At 41.4% G+C, this 18,466-nt stretch overlaps 1 protein-coding gene across 1 annotated transcript; it reads right to left on the bottom strand.

Annotated features, from left to right (window-relative positions):
* Positions 1 to 4,855: 4,855 nt before the first annotated feature.
* On the bottom strand, positions 4,856 to 14,485 carry LOC108809192 (transmembrane E3 ubiquitin-protein ligase FLY2-like). The gene is made up of 12 exons (XM_056987469.1): positions 12,606 to 14,485; positions 12,383 to 12,461; positions 12,174 to 12,301; positions 11,987 to 12,102; positions 11,829 to 11,892; positions 6,451 to 6,520; positions 6,287 to 6,364; positions 5,996 to 6,153; positions 5,853 to 5,912; positions 5,679 to 5,772; positions 5,377 to 5,544; positions 4,856 to 5,290 (listed from the first exon to the last, which is right to left on the bottom strand). The coding sequence occupies exons 1-12, from the start codon at positions 12,717 to 12,719 to the stop codon at positions 5,058 to 5,060; spliced, it is 1,362 nt and encodes a 453-aa protein (XP_056843449.1). The 5' UTR covers positions 12,720 to 14,485; the 3' UTR covers positions 4,856 to 5,057.
* Between the last annotated feature and the right edge of the window lie 3,981 nt (positions 14,486 to 18,466).

The raw sequence follows: 18,466 nt of genomic DNA on the forward strand, positions 1-18,466 counted from the left end.
CCTTCATTCTGAACGTTCCGTTGAGAGTGACAAGCAGTTTCTGTATCAACTGATCATTGTTTCCCGTCAAGAGCATGTCATAGACATAAAGCAGTAAGTAAATAACATCTGCTCCATGAAGGTAGACAAACATGGATGGATCTCCATGAGTGCATTTGAAGCCGAACTCCAGCAAGAAAGTACTAAACTTGTCGAACCACGCTCGAGGAGATTGACGTAGCCCGTAGATAGCTTTCTTGAGTCTGCAGACATGATTAGGACGTTCTTTGTCTACAAAACCCGGTGGTTGTGTCATGTAGACAGTCTCTTTGAGGTCTCCATGAAGGAAAGCACTCTCTACGTCAAGTTGCTTGATTTTCCAACCCTTGACAGTAGCGATATGGAAGACTGATCTGATAGTTGCTGTACGAACAACCGGACTGTAAGTCTCCACAAAATCCACCCCTTCTTCTTGCTGATTACCTCGAGCCACTAAACGCGCTTTTCTGTTCTTCAGTGAGCCATCAGTGTTGAGTTGAGATTTATATAACCAACCGCAGCTGATGGGCTCTATTGATGGATTAGGAGGGACCAAATCCCACGTCTCAGTAATCTCCATATTCCCTTTCTCTTTGCCCATTGCAGCTGTCCAGTAAGGATCTTTAAGGGCAGCAGCAACAGACTTTGGAGTGGGAAATGCAGTCTTGACCGTCATCAGTACATAGCGGGGGTTGGTTTGCTAATCCCATCCTTTCTACGCGTGACCATAGATGAACAGGAACAGGCGCAGCCACAGGAGGAGCCGGTACAACCACTGCAGGAGCAGGCACAACAACTGCAGGAGCAGGAGGAGATAGAGGAGGAAAGTCATCTTCTGAAAACAGAGAGGCAGTTGGTTGTGGTGAAGGTGCAGCTGCTGCAGTCACCGGAGGAGGAGGTTGATGACGACGAGGAAGAAAGATTTCCTCCTCAGGAATAGCAGTTACAGAAGGTGGGGCAGATGGAGGAAGAAACTCAGCCTTCCAAGCATCCAAGAGACGAGAAGTAGGAGCCTCAAGAAATGACTTATACTCTGTTTGGTAAGGGAACTTTGACTCATTGAAGAGTACATGTCTGCTGATGTACACACGAGCTGTAGGAGGATGCAAACACCTATAACCCTTGTGCTTCTCACTGTATCCTATGAAGACGCAGTGAAGACTCTTCGGGTCGAACTTGTTCTGTCCATAAGGCCTCAAGAAAGGGTAGCAACTAGACCCAAACACACGCAGAGAAGTGTAGACTGGTGGTTTCTTGACTAATGCTTCGTATGGACTGATGTTACCAGGAAGAGCAGACGATGGCAACAAGTTGCCAAGATAAGTGGCAGTAAGAAAAGCATCAGCCCAGAGTTGTTGAGGGACTTTACTCTGGAACATCAGAGCCAAATCGAGCTCAGTTACATGTCTATGCTTGCGTTCTGCAAGGCCGTTCTGTTGCGGTGTGTTTGGGCAAGACATTTGATGCTTGATGCCACACGATGCCAAGTACTGAGTGAGTTAATTACTTATAAACTCACCTCCTCCATCAGTTTGAAAAAATTTGATTTGTGATTCTAACTGATGTTCGACCAACTTCTTAAAGCTCAAGAAAACTGAAAAGAAATATGATTTCATACGCAACGGATACAACCAAGTGTAGCGAGAGAAGTGATCAACAAAAACAGCATAAAACCGAAACCCCTAAGTTGAAACAACTGGAGAAGGCCCCCAGAGGTCACAATGAACACGTTCAAGGGGTTTGGCTGCAACATAATCTGAAGCAGAAAAGGGTAAACGACTAAACTTTCCAAGCTGACAAGCCTCACAGAACTGAGAGCTGGACTTATTGATGACTACGGCTTTATTATGGGAGAGACGCCTGAGAATGTCTTGATGAGGATGGCCTAGCCTTCTGTGCCAAACATCATCAGGTGCGGCTTGCTGTCTGTGAGAATAGAAAGCCATGAACTGGGATTCTCCAGGACGTACAGGTTCTTCTGGCGACTACCCTTGGTGAGGAGCTGCTTTGTCTGCTTGTCCTTCACAACAACACTGTTAGAGTCGAACTCAATGGAGCAAGGATAATCAGCAGTGAGTTTCGAAACAGACAGAAGATTCTGATAAGAGGACTTTTCAAGGGTCCAATTATGCAAATCAAAGTAGTACTTCAGATGTCAATCCACTCCTAGTTCATTTTAAAGCAAAGAGAATACAAGTCTATACTTAATCTAAGTCTAATGATTGAGTGAATGGTTTTTATGCTAAGAACAATACTAAAAAGCAATAAAGATAGAAACTTTCTTTGATTATGAGAAGAAGAACTCATGGGATAAGGGATTTAGACCTTGGGTGATCAAACTTAATCTAAAGGTGTCAGCTTTCAATCAATCTATCTACCTTAGACCTAGACACAAGAGTAAACAAACTCTATCTCTAGATGAATGCTCATTCGCTTCCAAAACTCAAGCATCAAATCTCTTTGGTTGAATGTTTAGGAAGCAATCATTAATGACAAGTCTAATAGCCATATTAACACCTTTAACAACAAATCTCTTTGGTAGAGTATGTTAAAAGCTTAGGAGAGTTGGTTCACACATTTCATCGAACAATTTGTGGGTGGGAAATGTCTAGAATTCAACTTTAGAGAGGCCAGCTCTAAAGAAGAATTAAAAACACTCTAATAGCAAGGATTAAGAAGGATCTACACCTAAATACCCTAGATCAAGCCTAATCACCCTTAATCTCCCTAACCCATGAATCCAAAAGTGGATTACTCACTAATCACCATGATTACTCTTGAACCCATGAGGTTTCCAAGCTTAATCATGTTTAAGAAAGCAAGAAATGAAATTATAAACACTTAAGAACACAAGAACAAAAGGGAAGAATTTTTACCCAAAAGAGGTTTTGTGATTCTTAAGAGAAAATAAGATAATCTCTCCAAAATGGAGATTACAAAGTATTTATACTTAGGTTTAGGGTAAAGAGAGATACATAGGATAAAAGACTAGAGTGCCCCTTGGATAAGGCCAATTAGAACTTCAAAATAGTGTTTAAAATGACCCAAGATCGAATTGTGTCGAACCGGCCGGGTCTGAGCAAACCGGTCCAGCAGTCGCCCGGGTTACTCTCCCCGGTCCAGGCATTCCGGTCCAGTCCTGCACGCCCGGGTTACTCTCCCCGGTCCAGGCATTCCGGTCCAGGCCTGCACGCCCGGGTTACTCTCCCCGGTCCAGGCATTCCGGTCGAGGCCTGCACGCCCGGGTTACTCTCCCCGGTCCAGTCCTCCCGGTCCAGGCCTGCACACCCGGGTTACTCTCCCCGGTCCAGTCCTTCCCGGTCTTCGCCCACAGCTTCTTCCACGCCCGGGTTCATCACTCCGGTCTCGACCATTCCGGTCCAGTCGTGTCCAAAGTGAGTATTTGCTTGGCTGAACATCATTCTTCATCTTCTTTGGATTTTTAAACTCTCAAACACTTCATATCACCTCATAGTATGCTCCAACACCTGATAGGGACATATGTATGCAATATGGATCCTAAAGACACTAAGTTCTAAGCTATATGATCAAAATGCACAAGATATGAAGGCTAAAAACATGTAAATATGCAAGATATCAGATTCTTAGTTATCGAAGGACAAACGAGCACATCATTAAGCAACATATTACCTTGCAAACTAGGCAACACAGCAGTTCCAACATGAGTAATAGGTAGGTAATCACCATTTCCAACGAGAACAGTATCCTCACCTGAGTAGGCTTGAGCGTGCTGCAGCTGATCAGAGTTGTTGGCGATGTGGGCTGTAGCACCAGAATCAGCACACCATTCCTGACCAGAAGCCTGAGGAGGATCTTGGAGGCGCATAGCAGCCAGAGCCGTATGGTAGTCTTCAGCCTGGTAAGAGTGATCGAACCGCTTGTAACACTTATACGCAGGATGACCAAATTTGTTGCAGATCTGACAAGTTGGTCTGTCAGTTGAGGTGGTGCCACGACCTGCACTTTGGCTTATTTGTTGATGAAAGCCGCATCCTTGTGTGGTGTAGCCACCTCGTCCTCGAGAACCGCCTCTGTTTTGTCCACGACCGCGAGAAGAGTAGCCTCCTCTGTGTGAGTAGTAGGCTTGGTGAGCAGATGCTTCAGCCGGAGGATCGTAGGTGGCGAGCTTGTCGTTAAAGCCAGTGAGCTTGAAAACGACATCGTCGAAGTTAGGGCCAGGGAACGTGTCCATAGAGCTCTCGATAACGGTGGTGATCGACTCATATTCACGACCCAAACCCCGTAAAACACCATAGATCTTCTCTTGCTCAGACAGAGGAGAGCCGATGGAATCAAGTTGGTCGCAAAGCGACTTGATTTCGAAGAGGTAGTCAGACAGAGAACGGCTCCCTTTCTTCGTTGACTGAATGCGACTCTGGAGCTCAAGCTTGCGCGTAGGAGAGACTCTGTTGTACTTCTGCGCGAGATGGAACCAGAGTTCCTGCGAGGAGCGGAGACCGTAAATGCTTTTGATGGCGTCTTCAGAAAGAGATCCAACGAGCCAAGCCTTGATTCGTTGGTCCACACGAACCCATGCCGCGTAAGCTGGATTTGGTGTCTCGACTGTTTGGTCGTCGGTACGAACAGAGATCGTCGGTGGAGAACGTTGCTCGGAGCCGTTGACGTAGCCGAGAAGCGATTGGCTGCTGAGAAATTGCTCGAACTGAAACTTCCATGACAAGTAGTTCTTGTCACTGAGTTTGAGCGTCACACAGTGTGTGATAGTCAGAGGAGAAGTTTGAACGGATCTACTTCCATGGCTCTGATACCATGAAAGCTTGAGAAAGCTTGAAGGAGAAGAAAGTGAAAACTGCGTTTTGTATTGTTATTCTGCTCAACTGAGCGATGAGTACATCATAGAGTATTTATACAAAAGGTTCAGGGACGCCACTAGGGCACAGCTCAGCATACAGTCTAAGGAATCAAATCTGTTACATAGTTGGAGACTGATAGCTGGCGACGTCGTACAACGCTGATGATAAGGTGAAAGCTTTGTCGTCACATGCGCTTCACCTTTGTTACCGTTGCAGACAGTCGTAATGGGCTTGCTGGGCTGAGAGGTGACAATGTGTTGACAGTTGGGCTTTGATCTCTGTCAAAGCTTCTGCAGGAACCAGAGTGTTTGGGCTTACATCACGAACAACGTTTGCGACTATCTGTGGAATCCAAAATGAGTACATGAGAAGGAGGACCCAGCGCATGTAGTTGTGGAGCTCATACATTATCAATATGCCTCCAAGAAGGATTCCATCTGTTACAATGAGAGAAACATCAAACATTCTGTGAGACATTTTTACTTGATGAACAAACACCAAAGACACTAACTAAAATACTTACAGAAACGGCTGTAGAGAAAGGAGAGCTCACGCCTCATTGTCTCCCAGCCCTCACCGCTGTTTGAAGGCCGGGTTGCTTTCCATATGGTCAGAAGATATCTCATCTCAAATATCGAGAACACTACAAACTTGAAGAACGCAGCTGTTGCGAATGCGTTAAACAATGATTCTACATAAGAAGAAGAAGTGAAGTCTTATCTTTAACAGAATGACTAAGAAAAGCCTGACAAGGTCAAGAAACAGATACTGTAATTTTCATCAAAAGATGCTAGGTTTCATTGATATATATATATATACACATACCAACGAAAATCCCGGCTGTAAGATGTAAAAGGCATAGATAAGAATCCATGATGGCTTGTTGCCCTATCATTACAATGGAGACCTTTGCAGCACCCTTGTATAAAAGAAGAGTTCAGCATCATTATCTTCTTCCTTTTAAAAAGATGAGATCAACAAAAAACATGAGAATCTTACGGATTGTGTGTTACTGTGCTCCATTTGCCGAATCAACAAAAGAACCTGGAGGAAGGAGACCTAAGAAGAATAACAAGTTAAGGAACCCACTAAAAAAATGCTATGGTGTTTGTGATTCTGTGATAGAATGGACCAAAGGATACAAAAGTGACCATCAATGTATAGTTGACAGCTTTGTTGTAGTAGACTTCAACGTTTATAGAGGTTGCATTCAGCAACAAGGGGGAGAAACAATCTCCGTCGTCGTCTACTGCAGGACTTTCCATCAATCCTTCAATGTGAAAATAATCTTTGTCCCCACCTACCAAAATTAAGTAAATTTCTCTCAAAATCCCATCTAAATTTAACTAAGAGAGAGAGAGAGAGAGAGAGAGAGAGAGAGAGAGAGAGAGAGAGAGAGAGAGAGAGAGAGAGAGAGAGAGGCATATACATACTGTTTTCAGTAGAAGAGGCTCGGGAAATCTGAGCTGCTATTTCGATATTACAATGCTTCTCCATCTCATGTATTGGAGCTGGAAACAACACAAATGACAATTCGAAAGGTGAGATGTAGCAGGAAAGCACATATCAGATGGAAACACAGCAAGTTGCTACTCACAAGCCTTTTGTTTAGACATCATTCTGTCTCTTGGGGATTCTTGAAGAACTTGAGTGGAAAAAATGCCGAGCTGTCCGACAACACCAAAAGAAAAAAAAAGTAAGTAAGCTCACTCGCCAAAGATTTGAAGGCTGATATGCCATTATGCGTTTATACAAGGAAGAGAAAGGATAAGAAGAGAGACGAGAAGAAAACAGATGAGCTGGCAGAAGTGAATGAGAGTGGCGGTTAGAGTTTGTTTGAATAATTGTGACTGGGCCTTAGTATATATAAAAGGACCCAGTGAGAATAAACGGATTATGGAAGTCGTGGCTTAGGCCTACTTTGCATTTACATTTCTATTGGCTTGATTCTCGGTTTGTGAGATCAAGAGAGGGTGGTTGGGCGGTTATTGAATTCAAATACATCTCTTCTCTAACAAATTGGTGCGGCTTTGAGCGCTCTGGAGAAAACAATCGCGACGACGAGATGAAGAAGGCGTTGCGGAATCAGGTTGAAGATGAGCCGGTGACTTTGGATTCTCTGGCCAAGACGTTACGCGATCACACGGTGGCGCAGTTTGAAACGAATAACGAGTTTCGTTTGGCGATTCGTGCTTCGGAGGAAAAGACGATGTCAAAGATTGAAGATCTGGAGAGGAAATCGATCGATCGGTACGATGAATTACAAGCGAAGATGGATTCTAATTTCGAGCGATTGTGCGAGCTGATTGCGAAGAAGGATTCCAAATCGGTGGAAGTTACAGATCCGAGTCCTCCGCCGTATCGTCATCCCAACTATCAGGTAAACAACTCGATCCCGGAACCTGGCCGTAGTTCTAGGGTGGAGGATGGATTTGAGAGAAGTTCGGGGACGGATAGTAGGGATAGTCTGTTGAAGCGTGTTACTCTTCCTTCGTTTTCTGGTGATGATACTTATGGTTGGTTCGCCCTAGCTGAGAGATATTTTAGAATCGGAGGTTATGATGAGAGGAAGAAGTTGGAGATCGTTTCGGTGAGTCTTGCTGGTGACGTGTTGAGCTGGTTTAACAGTGAAGTTCAGAGAAGCAATTTCATCAGTTGGCAGGACTTTAAAGATAGAGTGGTAGCAAGATTTAGCAAGGAGAAGCTGCGTGATCCGAGTCAACCGTTTTTTGCAGTCAAACAAACTGGAAAGATTGCTGAATACATTCACAAATTCGAAGGTCTTTCGGCTCAAGTCAGTACGGTGACGGATAGGCAACGTGAAGGGATCTTCATGAATGGTTTGACTCCAGAGATGCGAGAAGTGGTGAATATGAGCAAACCTATCGATCTGCCTGATATGATTGCGACAGCTTACCAGATGGAGGACAGTTCTTTGTACAAGTTGGTGTGTCGTAATCAAAACAACAATGGCGACAACCTTATGTCAAACCTGCTGCGTCTACGAATCCTTCTGATAAGAACAGTGTGACTAAGGTGCAAAGACCTCAAGTGAAGCTTACAGAGAGTCAGATTGCAGAGAAGAAGAGATTGGGCTTATGTTTTACTTGTGATGAAAAGTGGTCACGTCAACATTGGTGTCCAAATCGTTCCTTGCAAGTTCTCACAGTGGTAAATGGCATTGAAATGGAGATCGTCGATCAGTCTTTAGTGGAGTTGGAAGATGACTCAGAGCATTCTGAGTCTATGTTTATGGCGTTGTCTTTAAATTCTTTTTTGGGCAATTCGTCTCCAACGACTACAAAGGTTCGAGGAAGTATTAACAAGAATCGTGTGGTGGTGATGGTGGACAGTGGCGCCACCCACAATTTCATCTCTCCAGCAACGGTGGCTCAGTGCAAGCTCAAAACGACAAACGACACAAACTGGGACGTGTTGTTGGGCACAGGCTTATCAGTTCAGAGTTCGGGGATTTGTCAAAATGTCCAGTTGAGATTACCAACAATGACTTTTCAGTCTGATTTTGTGGTTTTGGACCTTGGGAACGTGGATGTTATATTGGGAGTGCAGTGGTTGCGTACCTTGGGGGTTTGTACGGTGGATTGGGAGAAGAACGAGTGGTCTTTCTGCTATCAAGGGAAACATGTTACTTTGACAGGAGACGCTTCCTTACATGTTCCTAATGTATCGCTCAAGACGTTACTGCCTGAGCGCCACATTCACTCTGGAGATTGTACGATTGAGCTGAAGAGTTTAGAGAAGACCAAGGTTTCTGAAGAAGAAGTTCCTGAGGCAATGGCTGAGATGTTGAAAAGCTATGAGGCGGTGTTTCAGAAACCTACTGGTTTACCTCCGGTTCGTGGAAAGGAGCATGCTATAGTATTAAAGGAAGGGACAAAAGCGATCAGCGTAAGACCATATCGATACCCAAATGCGCATAAAGAAGTGATGGAGACATTGGTAAAGGAGATGCTTGTAGAAGGGTTGATCAGGCCGAGTCAGAGTCCGTTTTCTAGCCCAGTATTGTTGGTCAAGAAGAAGGATAATTCACACCGTTTTTGTGTGGATTATAGGGCGTTGAACCGGGCTACTGTGCAGGATAAATATCCCATTCCAATCATAGATCAGCTTTTGGATGAACTTCATGGGGCAACAATTTTTACGAAGTTGGATTTAAGGTCGGGCTATCATCAGATAAGGATGCGAGAGGAGGATATTGCGAAGGCCGCGTTCAGAACACATGATAGTCACTATGAGTTTTTAGTGATGCCGTTTGGCCTCACGAACGCTCCAGCAACTTTCCAGGCGCTAATGAATGATGTTTTTCGTCCTTTCTTGAGGAGATTTGTTCTTGTGTTCTTTGACGATATTTTGATCTACAGCAGGAATTTGGAGGAGCACGTTGAGCACGTCAGTTTGGTGTTGGATGAGTTTGCCAAGCATAAGATCTTCGCTAATAAAAAAAAATGCTTGTTTGCTCAAGCTAGTGTTGAGTACTTGGGTCATGTGATCAGTAAAGATGGAGTGTCGACGGATGAAAAGAAGATAGAGGCAGTGAAGAACTGGCCAGTTCCGAGATCAGTCAAGCAGTTGAGAGGTTTTTTGGGATTGACAGGGTATTACCGACGCTTTGTGATATATTATGGATGCCTTGCTAAGCCTCTGACCGAGTTGCTGAAGAAAGATCAGTTTGAATGGGGTCGTTTACCACAAGAAGCGTTTGAGAAGCTGAAAACGGCGATGATTACAGCGCCAGTGTTGGCTCTTCCGGATTTCAGTCAACTGTTTGTAGTTGAGTCAGACGCATCAGGCATAGGCTTGGGAGCAGTGTTGATGCAGGGTAATCATCCTATTGCCTTCTTCAGTCATGGGTTAACGGCTAGAGAGCAGCAGAAGCCGATTTATGAGCGTGAACTCATGGCAATAATAATGGCGATACATAAATGGCGTCATTATTTTGTTGGGAAGGCGCTTCGTAGTGCGTACTGATCAACAAAGTCTCAGATACCTGCTGGAACAGAGAGAAATCACTTTGGATTATCAACGTTGGCTCACGCGGATTCTAGGGTATGAGTTTGATATCGAGTACAAGGTGGGCAGCGAGAATAAAGTGGCAGATGGCCTATCTCGTATTGATCATTCAGTTGAGAGTGAAGCAGGTTTATTACTCTTGTCAATGACGGTGCCAATGACTCTGCAGTTGCAGGATTTGTATAAAGAGATTGAGGAGAATGAAGAGATACAATTGATCAGTAATAAATTGCAATCGGGTCAGGAGGTTGAGTCAGGGTTCACCTTGGTGAATGGGAAGCTGTTTTACAAACAGAAGCTCGTGATTCCAGCTACATCTCAGCAGATTCCGTTGATACTGCAGGAGAGTCATGACACAGTGATGGGAGGTCACGCTGGGATTTTGAGAACTTTACAGAGAGTTAAGTCGATGTTTTATTGGCCCAAGATGAGGAAGAGGGTGCATGAGTATGTCGCGGCTTGCTCTGTGTGTCAAACACACAAGTACTCAACAATGTCACCTCCTGGATTGTTGCAACCAATAGAGTTACCGGTTCGAAGGAAGACATTGCCATGGATTTTGTAGAAGGTTTGCCGGTTTCTCAAGGCGTGAATGTGATTTTAGTTGTAGTGGACAGGCTCAGTAAATATGGCCATTTCATCGCGTTGAAACACCCATTTACAGCGGTTGATGTTGCTCAGAAGATTGTGAAAATGTGGTGAGGTTACATGGGTTTCCGAAATCCATTATTTCGGACAGAGACAAAATATTCCTAAGCAAGTTTTGGAAAGAGTGCTTTCGCTTGTCAGGCACGAGATTGCGCTTCAGCACTGCTTTCCATCCACAAACAGATGGACAGACAGAAGTTTTGAATCGTTGCTTGGAGACCTATCTATGTTGCTTCGCCTCTACGCATCCTAAGAATTGGTCACAGTATTTGGCTTGGGCAGAACTGTGGTACAACACCTCTTATCACACCGCTTTGAAGTGTACTCCTTTCAAGTTAGTGTATGGCCGTGATCCTCCTACTCTCATGACTTATGAGCATGGCGCTACACAGAATTTTGAGTTGGATGTGATGTTAAAGGAGCGGGAGTTAATGTTGTCTTCGATCAAACAAAACTTGTTCCGTGCACAGGCTATAATGAAGAATAACGCAGATAGACACAGGAGAGACTTAGAGTTTGTGGTGGGAGAGAAGGTTTATGTGAAGCTCAGGCCTTATAGGCAACAGTCGGTGAGTAGAAGGTCGTTTCAGAAGTTGGCTGCAAGATATTATGGACCTTTTACAGTGACTGCTCGTATTGGAAAGGTTGCTTATCGTCTGGAGCTACCAGAGAGCTCCAAGATTCACCCCGTGTTTCATATCTCTCAGCTAAAACCAGTGGTGGGAGCTTCCGTGGATGTCACTCCTTTACCTCCTACGCTATCAGGTTCTGATGACTTGTTGATTGAACCAGAGGAAGTTGTAGATAAGCGTTACGACGAGGAGGGTTTTCTAGAAGTGTTAGTGAAGTGGAAGCATCTTCCGGATCATGAGTCTTCGTGGTTGAGGGTGGGAGAACTTAAGCAGCAGTTTCCTTCGTTTTCACTTGAGGACAAGCTGAAGCTCGGGGAAGGGGGTATTGATATGTCATTATGCGTTTATACAAGGAAGAGAAAGGATAAGAAGAGAGACGAGAAGAAAACAGATGAGCTGGCAGAAGTGAATGAGAGTGGCGGTTAGAGTTTGTTTGAATAATTGTGATTGGGCCTTAGTATATATAAAAGGACCCAGTGAGAATAAACGGATTATGGAAGTTGTGGCTTAGGCCTACTTTGCATTTACATTTCTATTGGCTTGATTCTCGGTTTGTGAGATCAAGAGAGGGTGGTTGGGCGGTTATTGAATTCAAATACATCTCTTCTCTAACAAAGGCATACGAATAAAGATAACAAGTGGATAATTATCAGGTATTAAATACCAGATGATAGGGGTTGGAGAGAAGATAATCATCTTCAAGGCCTGAATCACCACCATTCTTTCCGCTGAAATGTACAAAAAAAAAAAAAAAAAACTTGTTGATATAGAAGCTTTTAAAAACCTCGGAATATAATGAATACAGATAAATATGTAAAAGACCTGTTAGCAACAAGACGGAGTTGTCGGAAGGGCCAGATATAAACACCTTCGACTTTAATTTGGGCACCACCCACATTGTGTTCATTGTCAAAAACGTCATGGAAAACAACAGCACCCTGTTTCCCGCTCGCTCAAAGTTAATAATAGTATTTATTTTTCTTTAAAAAAAAAAGAAGTAAATGACGACCTGAACATAATGGACACCAGTAATCTTAGTAGGAGTAGTGAATAAGTCGATGACAGAGTTGCCATATTGATTACGGAAGTCAGGGAACTTGGAAGAGCTATTTACAGTATCTTGAAACTTCCAGGTGCCTGTCAACAAACAAGAAGGGACAATGAGAGATTGGTGGGGTGATTCAAAAATATAAGAAGAAAAAGCAGAAAGAAAACCACCTCTGTATGTTCCTGTAATATTCCAAGCGGAAAATGGTCCGGATGATCCGCTGCTTACTTCTTTTTTACCAAAGAGCCACTGCAAACCAATCAGAAGATATGTTGCACATTCTCAACCAACAAGGTAAGGGGTATGTGATGAAATCATGTATGGATCAGGATTCAAGTCAACCAACTCAAAAGACTAATAAATAAGCTTTATACAAAAAAAAAAAGCAGAAACCTGATCGCCCCAGGATCGAGAGGTATCTCTGATGGGTCTGAGTCCATTGGCTTGTTGCGAAACCAGAATTGACAAGCACAACAGAAACCCTAATCCCAAATTCGACTTCTTCATATGGCAGATTGATTATGAATCAATACCGTTAAATCAGAATCATTCCTGATTTATACCCTTAATGAATGTTTTAAAATTTTCCAAAATTGTCCTTTAATGATATGAACAAACTTAAAAATTCATTAATGGCATTAGTGTCTTTCGATTTTATGAGTCTATTTCAACATTTAGATAGACTTGCTAGCTAATTAAATGAGTTATGTTTTTATATAATCAAATTCAAATTCTATAAAAAAAATTAATATCAATACCACAAATTAAAGTCTGCAATAATTTTAATAAGTTGATATTAGAGATTGAAATTTTGTAACTACACGAGGATAAGACTTAATCAAAAATATTATTGGCCAATTTATATGTTTAGCAATATTTTATATAAATTATAAATCTTTAAAATTATATAATAGCCCAATTAAGAATTTCGGATAACAATGTTTTGAAAACCGATCGGGACACTGAACCGGACGATTTACAGGGTTACTGGATCATTGAGTCGACCGCAGGTAAACCGCGGGTGAACTACAGATTAATAAATGAATTACTTTTATTATATAATAATATATTAGCTAATAAAACAAAAAAATAAAAATATATAAAACTAAAGTTACTACTTTCTAAATATCTTTAAAACATAAAATAATAGTTTGGATATGTATATATTTTATGTTTAATAAACATTTAGAATACTTAATTTAACTTTTTATATTTTTATTTTCATTTGATATACAACCAAAAAAAATTATCAACTGGTTCAATCGGTGGTTCAACCGGTATCGGGTTTTGGGTTTTAATGGGTTTGAGCGGGTTTTCGCGGGTTTTTAAATTTTGGGTTTTTTACAAAACCCAACCCGAATTTATTTTGGGTCACCGGGTTTTCCGGTTCAACCGCGGATCCGGGTCGGATTTCAAAACACTGGATAAAACCATTGTTTAACTTATTTACAAACATAAAATGGTTGTGACGCATTTTAAATTTCGTCATACTATACACACTATAACAAACCGCATAATTGAAACTTGATCATGTCACAATTTATATAATTAAAACGAATAATTATCAATCTTTATATTGAAAAACAACACAAAAAATACCCGCCCTTTTAAGGGCAGATCAGAATCTAGTTGATTTTTAAAATATTACAAAAGCGAATTCGGGTCTTGTGATGATACAATCAAATGCATCATCATTCAGGTCAGGACATTAAAAGAAGAGAGGTTGCTTCAAGTGAAGTCAAACCCAACCGAAATCGGAACTGAAGAGAAAGTGAGAGCCCAACAAACTGAGAGACGGAAAGAAGAAGAAGAAGAACCAATTTTGATTTGATTTTTGATGCTTCTTCTGCTGCTTTCTTCTAACCAAACCAATTAGAGATTTAAATTTATTTATCGTCTGCACACCAAACCTATATCAAAGTAACTAGACACATATAATAAAACAAAAACTTAATTAGGCGCATACATATATACTTCTTCTTCTTCTCCTTCTCAGATTCCAACCATTTCGTATTATCAAATCAATCATACAACTTCAATTTGACTTTGACATATTCAACCAATTAAAAAGAGAGAGAGAAACCCAGGCTGGTGTGGTGTGGTGAGAAGGTGAGGTCGTTCGAGATTCTCTATCGACTCTCTGATTCCATTTCCACCCTCCTTCCTTCCTTCTCACGAAAGTTGATTTTTTTTTTACATTACTAGAAACTTGGAAATAGGAGTTACTTTCACTCTCTCTTCTCTTCTCTTCTCTTTACGCTTCTCATCTTTTATTTAAAAAAAAAATCTTATCTTCTTGTTTCGTTATAGATTTCCCTAGGGCTGGACATAAAACCCGTAACCCGAAATCCGGACCGAACCCGAACCAAAAAATTCGATCCGAACGGAATCCGAAATCTAAAAAATATCCGAATAGATCTTGTAGGGTGTTACAAAATATATCCGAACCCGAAGTGTTATTAACCGAACCCGAATGGATAATCCGAAAAATCCAAAAACCCGAAAACCCCGAAAAATATCCGAACAAACCGATCTGAATGTCCGAATTAATATATAATATAAATATTTAAAACATAAATATGTACTTCAAATATTCAATTTAATATTTATTTCAACATGATATCTAACAATAAGTATCTAAATTTTTTTAAAAATATCTTAAATACTCCATTATATATAAATAAGTATATATTTTTTATGTTTTTCTATTGAATTTTAGATTTTACTTAGGGTATATCCGAACTGATCTGATATAACCCGAATCCGAATGATATATGGTTACTTCGGGTATTATCCGAACCGAACCGAAACCGATGTTTTATATCCGAACCCGAACCGAACTTGTAGATTTACTAGAATGGGATCTAGAAGGTGTTACAAAATATAACCGAAATCCAAAAAACCCGAACCGAACCCGAATGGGTACCCGAACGCCCAGGCCTAGATTTCCCAATAAAATATATAAGGAAAATTGGTCAGAATAACCAAGAAAAAAAACATAATTCATGAGATAACCAATTTTCTTAATATAACGATACACAATGTGTTTTTTATATAATATTGGGAAATCTAAATTTTCCTAGATTCTACCGGTAAAACCTGCAAAACAATTATAATATAAATTAATAACTAATGATTCTAAAAAAAAAAGATGTGGCCATGTTTACTCTCACATAGCTAACAAAGTAAATGGTAAAATATAGAAAGATCAAGAAGATTTGAGTGATGAAGATGCTACCCACTAGACTCCGGAAAAGTTTTGTGGAAAAGAAGATCGGTTTAGGAAGTTCGATGACGGAAAGGGGAGATTTCTCAAATTCTATAAGCGGTAGTCGCAAGGAAGCCAAGACATGTATGTATCTTAATTTGAAATAATCTATGTCACATGTGTAGGAGAAGATGAACAGTAGTTTTCTTATTGTATTATATTCTATTTATATGCATATAGAATAGAAATGTAAAATAAAATAATATGTATTTATAATATTTTGTTATGCGATCTATTATGTTACTATACTATTTAATTATGGTTCATTCCATTTGTTTAGAAATAGATTTTGATATTTGGGTTTAGGGTTTACATTAGGATTTAGTGATTAGAGTTTAGGGTTTAGTATTTAGAAAGTGATAAAGTATGGTTGTGATTAGGATTAACTTCTTACATGTAATTATAGAGATTCCATAACTTCATTAATATGTACTATGTTATTTATTTTGTTCCATTCTATTTGGATTTATGATTTATATTTAGTTTTGTGGTTTATATTTGTTGGGATCAGATAAGCAAATCATGCTAGCTCTGATACCACTCTGTTGGGAAATAAGGCACACGGCGCAGCGGAACTAAACGGTCGTGTTTCTCCTCACCTTGTGTGAACCTGTGAGGAAAATACTTCGACGATAGCAGGATATGATATAAGCAATAACTAAATGAGACAAGCACTTTTTACGGGAAAACCTCCTCGATGTGAGAAGGAAAAACCACGAGACCGTAATCCACTCAACAATCCACTATATAAATGGATGTGAGTACAACCACGTCCTCCCTGTTCAACAACCTGAACAGAACAGAGACTATAGCTACAAAGAGCTATCTCCAACACAAGAACTACAGCAACAAGAGAGCAACACAAAGCTTCAAAACCGGCAGCAACAAGACGACCTCAGTTCACAAGGATTCCGGCAACCAGAGACTAATCCCACCGTACAAATCCATATAACCAAGTCCACAACACATCTGCCAAATCTCAGCTCAATCAGAGAAGATGTCACCGTCGGATTTACCAAACCCTCAAGAAAGCGCTGCTGAAGAACTGTGACGACCAGCTTTACCAAAACCCAGACAACAGAAGATCCAACCGTTAGAATCCAAATCCCTTCGGTGAACCTTTAACCCACTGACTGAAGAAGCTTCCCAAAAAATATCAGCCCGATCAAGATTCGTTTGACTCTCCAAATCCGCCTTGATAAACCCAGACGAAATATGCCTTCTTCTCTCCTTTTCTCTCTTTTGTCTTAAGAGTCTTCTTGAGTACTCTTCTTTCTTTTCTTGTGTTATGTCTGCTGTGTAGCACAAATTAGGTTAAGAAACTTTATATTGTGTCTCACTAACCCTAATAACTGCCAAGGCCCAATACTAATTTCACGGACTAATACCAATGGCCCAACTTCCAAGTTTGGTTATCACCAACCAAACCCAATGGGTTTTCTCCATCTAGAAGGAACCCAACAAACTCCTTCTCCGACTAGGTGGAGGAAACAGCCATTCCGGCTATCCCTCGGCATACTTCAAGCTTTCCCCTGGGCAAAGACTTTGTCATCATATCAGCTCCATTATCATCCATATGAACTTTTGCAAGTTCCACTTCCTAAGAAGCAACCACATCCCGTATCCAATGATACCTCTTCTGAATGTGTTTCGACTTCGAATGAAATGTAGAATTCTTCCCGAGACAAATGGCGCTTTGACTGCATTTCATACTTTTCTTGCTTGAAGCCGATCTCTTCACAGAAGTTCTTCATCCACACTAACTCTTTACAAGCTTCAGTTGCAGCAATGAACTCTTCTTCAGCGGTAGATAATGCAACACACTTTTGCAACCTTGACTGCCATGCCACATATCCACCCGCAAATGTTACTAAGTAACCCGAAGTAGACTTGCTAGAATCAACATCTCCAGACATGTCAGAATCAGTGAAACTGACCAGCAAAGGCTTCTTACCCCCAAATGTAATATTCAGATCAGAAGTCCCTCTCAGATATCTCAAAATCCACTTCACAGCATTCCAATGTTCTTCCCCCGAATTGGAGATGAACCTGCTGACAACTTCAACGGCGTAGGCTAAATCCGGTCTTGTACAGACCATGACATACATCAAACTATCCTCTGCAGAAGCATATGGAACCTTCGCCATATCTTCCTTCTCCTCATATTTCTTCGGACTCTGTTGACTGCTCAGTCTTAAGTGTGGTGCAAGCGGAGTACTCAGCATTTTAGACTTGTCCATGTGAAACCTTTTAAGTACCTTTTCAATGTACCTCTCATGAGACAAGTGAATCAGCTTCTCACCTCTGTCTCTAAGAATTCTCATACCGAGAATCTGTTTTGCTGCACCCATATCTTTCATGGAAAAGGACATCCCGAGCTGCTCTTTCAACTCTTTAATTATGTCCATGTTCCTGCCCACAATCAACATATCATCGACATACAACAACAAGATGATAAAATCATCCTCACCAAACACCTTCACAAATACGGACTGGTTTGAATCAGTCTGGGCATAACCATGCTCCTCCATAACAGACTTGAACTTCATGTACCACTGTCTTGGTGCTTGCTTCAGTCCATAAAGGCTTTTCTTCAAGCGGCAAACCAGATTTTCCTTGCCCTCTTTAACATAGCCTTCCGGTTGGTCGATGTAGATCTCTTCCTCCAAATCATCATGAAGGAAAGCAGTCTTCACATCCATTTGCTCAACCTCTAGATCAAGGCTCGCTGCCAATCCAAGCACAACCCGAATGGATGACATCTTCACAACAGGAGAAAAGATTTCATCATAATCAATCCCCTTCTTCTGGCTGTAACCTTTCACAACCAATCTAGCCTTGTATCGAGGTGGCTTTCCATCCTCATGCTTAATTCTGTACACCCACATATTAAGCAAAACCTTCTTGCCCTTAGGCAATTCCACCAACTCAAAAGTGTGATTCTCTTCAAAAGAATCCATCTCCTCATCCATGGCTCCAAACCATA

This window comes from Raphanus sativus, chromosome 6, assembly GCF_000801105.2.
Source record: "Raphanus sativus cultivar WK10039 chromosome 6, ASM80110v3, whole genome shotgun sequence".
Lineage (NCBI taxonomy): Eukaryota > Viridiplantae > Streptophyta > Magnoliopsida > Brassicales > Brassicaceae > Raphanus > Raphanus sativus.

Coding starts and splice junctions, on each gene's coding strand:
- LOC108809192 (XM_056987469.1), bottom strand. CDS start 12,719: ATGAAGAAGTCGAATTTGGGATTAGGGTTTCTGTTGTGCTTGTCAATT. Junction 12,462..12,605: donor CTCGATCCTGGGGCGATCAG/GTTTCTGCTTTT, acceptor ATTGGTTTGCAG/TGGCTCTTTGGTAAAAAAGA. Junction 12,103..12,173: donor CTGGTGTCCATTATGTTCAG/GTCGTCATTTAC, acceptor AGCGGGAAACAG/GGTGCTGTTGTTTTCCATGA.